At 39.3% G+C, this 11660-nt stretch overlaps 1 protein-coding gene across 1 annotated transcript; it reads right to left on the bottom strand.

Moving 5' to 3' along the window:
* Window positions 1–2335: 2335 nt before the first annotated feature.
* LOC116781116 (protein FAM240B-like) lies at window positions 2336–10430 on the bottom strand. The gene is made up of 3 exons (XM_032676717.1): window positions 10376–10430; window positions 4962–5110; window positions 2336–2468 (listed from the first exon to the last, which is right to left on the bottom strand). Exons 2-3 carry the CDS (start codon window positions 5105–5107, stop codon window positions 2336–2338), a joined length of 279 nt encoding a protein of 92 aa, XP_032532608.1. The 5' UTR covers window positions 5108–5110; window positions 10376–10430.
* Window positions 10431–11660: the final 1230 nt, after the last annotated feature.

Genomic DNA, 11660 nt, shown 5'->3' with positions numbered 1-11660 from the left:
TGGCTCTTCTCTTGCCACACTGACACAGAGTAGGGGTAAGCTGCACTGGTATGAGATGCATTACAACCCCATAAAACAGTGGGTAAGTGAGTGAATCTAGTAGATCTGGTTTTCAGAAGTGGAGAATCTGACATCTCTCCATTTCAATGGCCCTGTCTATGTCCTTTAGCTACTGCTACAGTAAGTTAAACTGCTAAATTTTTTTATGTAGGAGGCAGCTGGTTCAGGTCATGTTTGATCTACCTCACCAAAGGAAATGTTTCACTCGGGTGTCACAGTTTAGGAATAGTATTCCTCAATTTAGTACCTCCACTAAAAAGAAAACCAGGAGCTGCTCCTCTCCCCTCATCAGTGAGAGAAACAAAAGGCAGAGATTTGGGGTTGAGATAAGAACAATTTGCTGGAAACAGCAGTGAGATAAGAAAACCAAACAGTGGACAGCAACCATATTAAAAAGAAAAGTATTCAAAAAGAGGGTGATCTACATCACAAAAAAGCTCAGAACCAACACCACTGGTGTAACACAATGAACATGATGAGTTCCCCACCTCAACCACTCCATAGCCACACTTGCTCCCGACTGGAAACCACGGCCCACCACCTTCTCCGAAGCCAGAATTCCTTATTTCTGCCCCTTGTCAAAATCCATCCCCCCCCATCCCTCATTCCTGGTGATTTGAGGTGGCACAGAATAACCAAGATACTCCACGTGGCTCCAGGCTCTGCCCCTCGTGGCTGCTACCAAAAATGAACTCTGTCCTGGCCAAACCCATGGTGTTAGGTTACAGGAAAGAACTCTTTAGAGAATAGTGGGAAATAAATGAATAAAGAAGAAAAAGACCAGTCTGCAAAGGCAAAAGCAACTACAACTTTATTATTTTTCAGTGTTGTTTTTCTAATAGAAGATAGCCACTGAAAGAAACAATTACTTTTTTTCTTTTGGTCAGTTTTTATGAACAGAAGCTGATATTACAACCCCTTCAGTTTTAAATAACAGAATAACGTTTTATAAGTTTTTAATTTTTCATGGAATAACAACATTTTTGTGAAACCTTGTGTTTTCTGTGGGAGAAAGTGGCAGCATTTTATAAAAGTGTGTGTTTTAATTAAATATTGTTTTAAAATAATAAAAAAAAGCATTTTTGTGAAGTAAAAAAAAGTTTAGCTTTTGTTTTGTTTTGTTTTGTTCTATGTCAAACTCTCTTTCATACTAACTTGCTTCTACATTTGTCAGACTGGTTCATAATAACCTCAGCAATCTTTTTCTTACTTACTCCCAAAAAGTCAAACTAATTTCCTCTGTTCATTTAATGATTAAGATCTGTAAATGTTCTTATATGTTGATCAGAAAAGTTCTGTTTCCCTTCCCTTCCCTTCCCTTCCCTTCCCTTCCCTTCCCTTCCCTTCCCTTCCCTTCCTTCCCTTCCCTTCCCTTCCCTTCCCTTCCCTTCCCTTCCCTTCCCTTCCCTTCCCTTCCCTTCCCTTCCCTTCCCTTCCCTTCCCTTCCCTTCCCTTCCCTTCCCTTCCCTTCCCTTCCCTTCCCTTCCCTTCCCTTCCCTTCCCTTCCCTTCCCTTCCCTTCCCTTCCCTTCCCTTCCCTTCCCTTCCCTTCCCTTCCCTTCCCTTCCCTTCCCTTCCCTTCCCTTCCCTTCCCTTCCCTTCCCTTCCCTTCCCTTCCCTTCCCTTCCCTTCCCTTCCCTTCCCTTCCCTTCCCTTCCCTTCCCTTCCCTTCCCTTCCCTTCCCTTCCCTTCCCTTCCCTTCCCTTCCCTTCCCTTCCCTTCCCTTCCCTTCTTCTGATTCCATTAAAGAAGAAATTTCTCCTCCTGTCCAGCTTATCAAGCTAATCCTTAACTCTCTTCACTGTAGCTCATCAAGACAGACAGAACATCTTATATCTGCATTAAGCCGGGCTCTGTGAGCTTGCACATGGAAATGTGCAATTTTGCATGCAGCTGTCTGAAAGTATTATCCCTATTTAAAAAGGCTGCCCTCTTTCCTGGCAATATGTTGTTGTCACTTGGAAATGCAGTTACATAAGAGAGTCCTGGATTCCTGATGCATCACAGTAATAATGGAGAATGGAGAATCATGGAGAATCAGAGTTGTCTACTTCTCATCTATCCCTTTGTGCCTTTTCCTTTTTTTTCTTTTTTTTTTTCTTTTTTTTTTTTTTTTGAGGTTTTGTACCGTGACATTATTCTCACGTTGAATTTTAGCAGCTGTAACAAGCAGTCTAGAAAAGGGCCAGATTCTGACCTTTTGCTTGCTGGGCAGTGCGACTGCCAGGTTATAGGTGTGTGCAGAAGGTCAGAGTTGGGCCCAATTCTTGCTTAATTTAAGCAACAGTTTTGTCTGGTGAGGGCAGAGCCTCGATGGACAGCTGCGTCCCTTGTTCCCCCCGTGTTTTCGTCTGTGCCTGGACCTGCCGCACTCTCCTCTCCAGCCGCAGAGCCCATTCCTGGCGGAGCCTGCAAAGAGAGCACAAAGTGCACAAGTGCTCAGCAATTACTCAGCCAAAGCCTTCAAATGGAGCCCGGGCTTTTCAGCAGGTTCGAGGCTTTCCTCTCTTTCATCACCAGAGCACTTGTCCTGTATTTATTTACCAATTACACATCTCTCCAGCTTTGCTAGATTGGGAATGCAGGGGAGAAAGGGATAGTGCTGATGCTATCAGTGGTTGTCATTGCTGGATTCCGAATGAGTCAAACAACTGCTGAAATACCGTCACCATGAAGAACTGCTTTTTCTCTCTGGGGTATTCTCAAAGCCACACAGAAGTATTGGCTATACAGTAAGGTCATTCAATGTGTCAATTAAAAAATACCATTTTTTTCCCCCAGCCTCCCCTGGTTTACTGCAAAATGCTGTGGAGAAGAGCAAGCAGAACTTGAAATATGTCCTTTGGGTTAGGAAAAAAACCCAACCTCTTCAGAACCTGTATGTGTTTAACGAAAGGCGTTGATTTCACATGCAAGAGGAGCTACATAGCTTCAAGACACTATTATAGCACAAACAGAAGAGAAAATCTCTAAGGACCACTGCAAGATATTTTTGTCTGGCTTGTTTTTTGAAGGAAATGTTGTTTTGAAATACCTGACCCGGCAATGTTATAAGATTAGATATCATATGGTAATGCCAAATGCATCATTGAATATATATGGGTTTTTATATTACCTTTGGTGTGATGAAAAGAACAGCAGCCAATAATTTAATCTGGGAATAATTCAGCAGTATCTGGTTCACATGGATGCTTCTGTTATCTTGGCTTCTGAGCTTGATTTTAGATTGTGTTTTAAACTACTACCTAGTCTTCACTATTCTTTTGTGCATATAATTAAGCCCCAAAAAGAGATGCAGTTAGTTAGGAAAAATTTGCCATTGAAAATTGCAGTGTTTCTTATCAGCCAATGTCCTAAATGTCACAAAGGCAGTACTTGCCTTTCCTTAAAACCGTGTAGTTTTGCCAGGTGCCACTTCCATGAGGTAGTGGACCTCTAGGTTTTGTAATGAAATGAAAGGATCTTTTTCCCAAAATAGATTGTTCACAAAAGCACTTTGTGAACAATCTGAGCTTTGACTGAGTAAGTGACCTTGAAGGAACTTGCTTCGGTCTCTTTCTGTTGTGACCAGTCAGTTAAGACATATTGAATATGTATGTTAAGACACATTCAAAGTTCTCTTGCTGCATTTTTTTTTCTCTTCAGAGAAGATTTTTATAAAAGCTTTTAACATTTTTTAGCTCTGTGAAGTCAGAGATATCATCTACACCACTAATTACAATTTGTTTGCACGGTCTTCTTGTGGTAGTTTTTTTGTGATCTAGAGTCGACAAAGCTTCCATTGAAGCTGAACATCTCCCTGGTTTTATCACACATGTTTTCTCTCCAGCAACTTCGGGATTTTATTTAGGGAATATTACTCACTAGATGGAGCAGGATACTGAAAGCAGGATTGTCTGCCTCTGACTTTGTTGGGACACAAGGTCTGCCCAGATCTTGATTTTCAAGTTTTTAAGTGATGACAGTAGCTTTCTGCTTGGACACTAGGGTCAAAGTACCCGGAATTTTTTTAAAAGAAACAGCCCTTAAGGCAGCACATTCCAATTTGTTAAGTGCAATTAGTTTATGTGAATGCCACAGTTTTGAGGAAAGTGTATGCAGTAATATTTGTGTTAACTTCAGGAGGAAAGCACAACAGAAAACCACCAGAGACATGGAATTTCTCATCCTCTGTCTCTGGTCATTATTAGTCAGGGAATTCACTTCCTGTGCAGGAGACCCTGGTTCAAACTCCTGAATTGCAACAAGCTGAACAAATATTTGAAACAGTGTACCCCACTTGTGCAGAGTACCTGTACCACAGCCACAGCTTTTTTTAGGGAGTCCCATTGTTTCATGCTGTTTTGTAAAAAACCAAACCAAACCAAACCCAACTAACCTAAAAAAAACCCCCACAAAACAAAAAAGGAAAAAAACCCCGACAAAACAGAAACCCCCATCATTTTCCCCACTGAACTGGAAAATCTTGTTGTGTCATTTCTATCTTCGGGCTTGTGAAGGGCTGATAAACATGACAAAGATGCCATTTTTTTTATGCTACAGATTAAAGCGGGCGGTTGTCCCTTTAATGTAATATTATTTTATTTATTTGCGTGGCCGTATCAGTTCCAGGTAAAACTCCTGATATTTTCTGGCTGTCACAAGCCATGATGCCAAAGTGCTTTATTTTTTTCGTGGCTGTGCTCCAAGGCCTTTGAAGAATGCCCATGAGGTTTGAGGGTGAGAGGTTGTCTGAGTTTCCATGCAGAAGAGCCACAGTAACACGAGACAAGCAGCTGCGAGAGGAGGAGTGCCAAAGACCCAGAACACAATCTGTGCTATGAATAAAGCAGCACAATAACAGGTTACCTCATTTTAAAGCACATGATGACAAGTCTTGTGTGAAAGAAAAAAATTACTTACTTGTTCAGGGCACTTTTGCTTAACCTGGACTCTTCGGCTTCTTGCTGCTTGGTTTGCTCTTGGATGACCTTTTCCCAGAAGTTCTTCAGCCCTTCTGCATCCTGACCACCCATCTTGTGGTGCCTGAAGTTGATGTGCTTGCTCATTTTCTGAAAAGCAATTTGGAGGTCAGGGCAGTCAGAAGCCTGACCTGAGGCAGGTGCTGCCTTGCTCGGCCCTCTCAAAATTTCCTTCTTGCCAAGTGCTATTAAAATAAAGTATGTCACCTAAAAGAATAGGTGACTGATGCTTACTTTGCCTTGAACCAAAATATAAGACATTGAAACAGGCCTTGGGTGACAGTTAAATGGTACAATTATATTTTTGTTACTGAGTAATGACTACATGTGGCAGAAATCACTGAAATATTGTGAGTGCCTCAGTATATGTGAGATTTTAAGTGATTTTGGGATAAACGCTTTCAAATATAGTGCCATTGTCACTGAAGTTCAGATTAGATGTGAAGGGCTTTCTTTTTTTCTATCTCCTATAGTTTTAAAACAAATGGTTTTATCCAAGGGAAATGCATTGGTCTTAAATGATTCCTTTCACTGCTCCAAATGATGCCTTGCCCAAAACATGCAGAGGAATTATGAATCTAAAGTTGAAACACACAGAGTGCAAAGCTCTGGGGAACCTCTTATAGCCTTGCTCTTTATTTTATCCAAATTCAGTCTTAAATACTACTAAAAGTAGACCTTCTTAAAATACAAGCTTGAGTTCCAATAAATGAGAAAAAGGACAGAAACTAAGTGAATTTGTCCTTGCTAAATGCCTGTTATTCAAACATGAAGGGTTTTAAAATTCTCATCCTCGTACTCCAGAGCTCCCTATGACTGGATCAGCACTTAGTTTGAGAGTTGCCCTGAAATCCCTTTTTTTCCCCTTGTGTTATTCTGTATTCTGCACTCATTTGATGCTTTTTCCAGCACTCCACTCTGTCCTGCTGATGAATTAATGCCTCACAGATCCTGGTATGTACTTGTGAATCTTCTTCACAGACAGCGTCATACTTTATGAGCTATCCTTGATAAGCACTAGAAAGACTATGCTAATGTAGGCCAATCTGAGGAAACCTTTGCTTTGTACAATGCCTTGAGTGGGAGATCAGAGGAAAAGGAAAAGACAGTCAGTGTAACGCAATTAAAGCAGACTCGTGTAAGGTCTTATTAAAAGGGCATATAAGTAAGTTCTTGCCATCTTCCTAGATTGAATATTTTAGACTTACCATAGTTTTCACAAATCTGATTTTTAGAAAGATCAGTGACAACAAATAATTTTCCCAAGCTTGGTGCTAAGGCTGACTGGTGTGAAAGAAGTGCCTAACAAGAAGAAAAACCTCTTCCATATGCAGCATTTTTCCACTGAGAAGTCCAGTTACTTAAAGACCAGCACAGTCCAGCTGGAGTGGTAAGTGTGAACTGGTTAGTCCATGTAATATAATCTCCTATGTGATGGAATATCTTGAGAGGTTTGGATTCTGGTCCTGCAATGTCATTGAAACAACCAGGTGTTCTCTGAGAAAAGTAGCATTTTTTCTGGTGTTTTCCTTTGCTGTGGCCTGGGGATGCCATCGATGTAGCACAGTGGGATACAGGACAAATTGTTACATTAGTATTGGTGCAGCAGTTCCACTAAAAACCTTTTGCTATGCTTGCCATGTTTATTGATGAATACAGTCTAAATGGCAGTATGGGTAATCTTAATGATCTTTCATCTCACTCTGAGGTCCCAAAATAATGGTGTTATTTAAGGCTTCATTTTGCAAAAAAGTATGAGTGTCACAGATGCACTGGGACAAGCCCTACCTGTGCCTGAGTTCTATAAGCTTCAAGCAGTGCTAAAATAAATGCTCTGGTAATAGCTTGTTACAGCAAGTGATGGAATCTGATTATTTCATCATTCTTACAGCAGGTCACCTGGGTCTTTGCACCATTTAAAAGCTCTTCTATCAGCAGCAGCTGCCCACTTGACACTCTGCAGATAATTATCCCATTGCCTCAGAAGCCAAGTGCAAGTTGCTGACAAACTGTCTGAGTCAGTTTGCCCTCCAAACCCTATTATACTTTACCTCATGTAAGAATCTGCCATAACACATTAACCTTTCATTAGATATTAAATTTTTACAATTATTAAACTTCTAGTAGATGTTCTTCAAGTGGTACAAAGAAGGTCCATGGTCTTTATCCGAGGTCTAAATTTGTTAGATTTTTGAGAGGGTGCATGAAGGTCTTGGCTGCTCCACCCAGAGGAACAAGGTGTGATCAGACAGGTGCCCAAAAATAGAGGTACTTCAGCAAACGTTGGCCTGGTATGTCTGTGGGGACTTTTTACAAGCCAAGAATCTTTGACTTGGTAATAGTTCCTAGGAATGTCAGTGAGAGTGAATATTTCATGTGGTGCTGCCATGGTCCTTGTTGAGACAGATTCCTGATGTGAAACTTTTGAATACATCTCTGTCTGGCACGACTGACCAGCATCTCTCATGCTATCATGTGTGAAAGCATCCTTTCTTTAAGCCTGGCCTTGCAACATCCATGTGTGGAGATCAGGGTTCATGTGCACTGTGTAACACCTTCTGGTTTTATTTCTGATTAGAAGATTCTACTTAGGAGCTTGGTTTGGATTTCCCAGTAATTCTCTAGGTTTGGTGGTTTTTTTGTATCAAAAAATCCCTTATTATTGCTCTACAAAACATGTTTTGTTGATGCGTGATTTTCTTCTTTCTTTTCAGATGTCCCAGTAATATAAATTGGACTTACACTGACAGTTGGACTTAATTCCATCAAACCTGTTCTGGATTCCTTCAACCAGATACCTCAGGGTTCAGAAACTGGCAGGACAGTTAGATTTACTCTGTAAGTAAAAACCACACTTTCTTACAACCACTTGGCCAGTTTTGTCTGGGTGGAAAGTGAGCAAGGTAAAGGGGTTCTTTATCATCCTTATTTTCATTTTGGATTGCCAGCTATCATTCCAGACACATTCAAGGAAAGCTGGGGAAGTGTCTTTCTGAATTCTAATCGCAGGTGGTTTTAACATTCTTATCCACTGATATTAATGTAAAGTAAGCAACAGCAACACTTCCATGCATTAAAAATTATTCATTCAGAAGGTATGGACTGAAAATTTATGTTATAATACATTCTGCAGTATGTTTCCTATGAAGGGCTACTAAGATGTGCACAACAGTGGCGCAAGATAGAGTCCCTTATTAAATCTTCAACTAAAGTAGTTAAGGAAGGAACTGTTTTTGTATGGGTTTTGCAGTCCTACCTGCCCATTTGAAGTGTAGTTGGTAGCTTTTTTAGGGAGTCAACAACATTTAAGGAAAGGTAAAATGAGATCTTGGTTAAGGTGGCTTATGTATTTGGTAGTTCTGAAACTCAACTGTCAAAAATACGTGTATGTGTTTACAAAAGAATTTTTTACAGCATTCATCATTTTTGGGACCTAATTTATATGCTAACAAGTTATTAATTTATGGAGAATGTCCACGAGAAGAAGTAATTAAAGAAAAAAATTAATGGCACGATGAAAGAAAAATCTCCTACATTTAGAAGCAAACCATAAATCGTGTGGCAGTGCAGCAATCTGTAAAATAGCCAATCAGTCATGAATCAAATATAACATCTACAGACAGTACCTTAGTTTAAACTCTTTGAGCTCCTGTCCCAGAGCACGTGGGAATGAGGATCAAAATGTGAATGGTAAGCAGATCTCTCCAGTGCAAGGGAGAGGCAATTCTAAAATTTTGCTTCAAGCTGTAAGTTATCACATGCACAGCTTTTATTAATTGGCAAAACACCAGTATAAAAACAGCCAGGAGTACAATCATCTCTCATTGAACCTGATCTGCAATATGAATGTGCTTTGTTAAATTAGTAAATTTCGGAATATTCTGGTCTCAGCCCCTACCTGGTCTATGTATTTTGAATTGTCGTAATCTCAGACAACCTCCACTGAGGCACAAAAAGGACTTTTAAAAAATATCCAATGCAAGTAATTTTTCTTCTACACACTTTGTAATTCCTATTTTGGACTCTTTCTGGAGGAATTTTGAGAATCAGAAGTGGCTCTTGATGTTTGAAATAGAATTGCTGTTTTTAGTTACCTTTATATATGAAATAAGCAAACAAAAGAAGAAAATCTTTTCCAAAGCCTCAGAAGGCATTTTTTTACCCTTTTTCTGTCTTTCTATTTAATATGTGTCTTAAGATAACCATTGTCTTAAAAACTCACGATGAGATTCTCTGAAAAACTTTTTCCTTTTAGTGAAATTCAGTACATTTACTTTTTAATGCATCCAGTAAACCTATTAACCGAACAGAGTTTGGAGAAAATGTCAAAATATTTTTTAATCTAAACCATGCATAACTTAAAAGATTAATTTTTTTTGGCCAATAAAAACAAAACAACCTTATGCTTTTTGTCTTACTGGAAAACATTTTAACCAGCAACATGAAGTAATGTTTGAACATTTCCAAGGTTTATTTTCAAAATCTTTTGAAAGAGAAAGACTTTTTATTTTCAAATTCTTTTGAAAGGCAAATAGTTTAACAAGAATGATTATTTTTTTTTTTAACATCTTAAAAAATATTTCTTTTCTAAAAGGTTGAGTGAAATAGGTCTACTTTTACCTCTTGCAATGGATTTGAGTATTCAGCCAATTTTAATGTGTAATGCAAGCATGTTGCTGAAAGAATTTCCTCGGTCACTTCAGAGGTTTTTGAAGATCATTGTAAACAATGGAAAGATTATCTTTGACTTAACTAGACTCAGTCCCTTGGGTCATATCATGACCATGAGCTATCTTATCTTTGTCAGAACACTAATTAATGTCCTATTCCTTTTACCCTTCACCAGGGCTTTTTTGCCTAAGCATAGAATGTTTTTCCAGCATTACATAAATATTACAGTACACTGCATGAGTTCAAAGCATTTAAAAAAAAAAAAAGAAGCTTAATGTTCTAAAAAGTTTTAAACTGCACTCATAGAATGCACGGTTTGGATGAGTATCCCCTTACATATTCCTTTTATGGTGGTTTTCCTTTCCCCTGAATTATGCGTAATACAGAAGTTCTAGTAATACCAAAAAACAGGTTAATAACTGAAGTTATAGTTAGAGTAAAAGAGGCAGGATACCTCTTACATTTTATAAATCACACAGGATCAGATTATTTTCCACAAAATTATATTGTCATATACAGAATTCAAGGTCCTCCAGGAGGGAACAAGAAGAAAACCTTGTTCAAATTCATGACTAAACAAAATGTAAAATAAATGTATATCCATGTATTTCTAGGCAAGTTTGATATTTAAGACAGGAAGAGAAAATCTTATTTTGGCCAAAATACAAGAGTATAAATGCTTACTTTGATTGTATAGTAGCTTCCTCTTCTGTCAAAGTATGGTTTTCTTGAGTGATTACTGAATCATGGCAGTTTTACCTCTGGGTTCCCCTTTTCAAGAGAACTCCAACTGCCAGGAATAACTGATGAAATCTGCTCACCCGTCACTCATTTTTATTTGTGAGTGATGACATCTGCTATTATGGGTTAGTTTAATGATAGGGGGAAAAAGAACCCCAAACCCACGGTCCGATTTTGCGAAGTCCGCGACGCACCGAGTGGAATGACCAGACACTTGCAGGGCACAAACTCTGGATGCCACATTTGATCTGTGCTGTAAATTTTGGCAGGTGCCACTGATGTCATAACTTGGCTCTGGAGGAACAACTTACTCTTTGACAAGCCCAGATCACTGGGGCATAACATCCATAGGACTCGCAGGAATTCAGCGCTGTCCGCTCCAAGAGAAAGGATGGATCTGAAAAGAACACGTCAGATAACACAGCTCGTCTCAGGATTGTGCCACGGAGTGACTGGTAGATAAATAGATTTCTTTTTCACCCCTTTTGAAGTGCTGGTCTGTAAGAGCACCTGGTGGGCCACAGGACAGGATTCCAGCTAAGCTGTTAATACACTGAATAGTGCAGGAGTCTGAATGTAGCGAGCTGCGAGCTAAAACACAGCATATGTATAATTTGTTATAGAATTTAGCACTCCCACTTCTTGGAAAGATTCTTCCTCCCTGCACTGGTAGCCCTGGGTGAACAGGAAAACACAGGCAAGTAATGTGCTGCTTACTCAGAGGGAGAGCAGACAGTGACAGACCTCCTGCTCTCAGCTGTTGTTGGCAACCTGACTGCATAACCCTTCCAACAGTTTGGCAAGTTCCATCTTGAAATTAATTATGTTTCTTACTCCAGGTATTTCCAGTAAAAGGTTGCTCCAGAATTTTCTGTGCCAAGTATTGTAAATTTGCTTTTAATGCATCCTTCTTTTGTTTGGATATAATAATCTGAATCTAGAGAAATATTTATCTCTTCCAGAGAAGTACAATGTTCATAACAACTTTCTAACTGACTCATGCACCCACCTAGTTCTCCCCTTTTTTTTTCCCCAACTTATAAGTTCCAATTTATGATGGAATTTTTAACTAGATCCTAAGTTCACAACCTTTTGGTTATGAAGTGGCCTTTTGTGCCACTTTCTCTATATCCGTCCTTCAGATCATTTGCTTCTTGTGTCTTTGAAATTCAGTCCCCTATGCTTATGACAACTTTTGTGTCCTCTAGAAAATTTCTCTAACTCACCA

Source organism: Chiroxiphia lanceolata, chromosome Z (assembly GCF_009829145.1).
Source record: "Chiroxiphia lanceolata isolate bChiLan1 chromosome Z, bChiLan1.pri, whole genome shotgun sequence".
Taxonomy (NCBI): Eukaryota; Metazoa; Chordata; class Aves; order Passeriformes; family Pipridae; genus Chiroxiphia; species Chiroxiphia lanceolata.
The sequence above is the reverse complement of the archived record's forward strand: the minus strand, read 5'-3'. Positions and strand labels throughout refer to the sequence as shown.

What these genes read in the sequence shown, in the direction of transcription:
- LOC116781116 (XM_032676717.1), bottom strand. Translation starts at nt 5,107, where the DNA reads ATGAGCAAGCACATCAACTTCAGGCACCACAAGATGGGTGGTCAGGAT. An exon ending in AGCAAAAGTGCCCTGAACAA is followed by an intron (nt 2,469 to 4,961) that starts GTAAGTAATTTT and finishes CTCTCTTTGCAG; the next exon opens with GCTCCGCCAGGAATGGGCTC.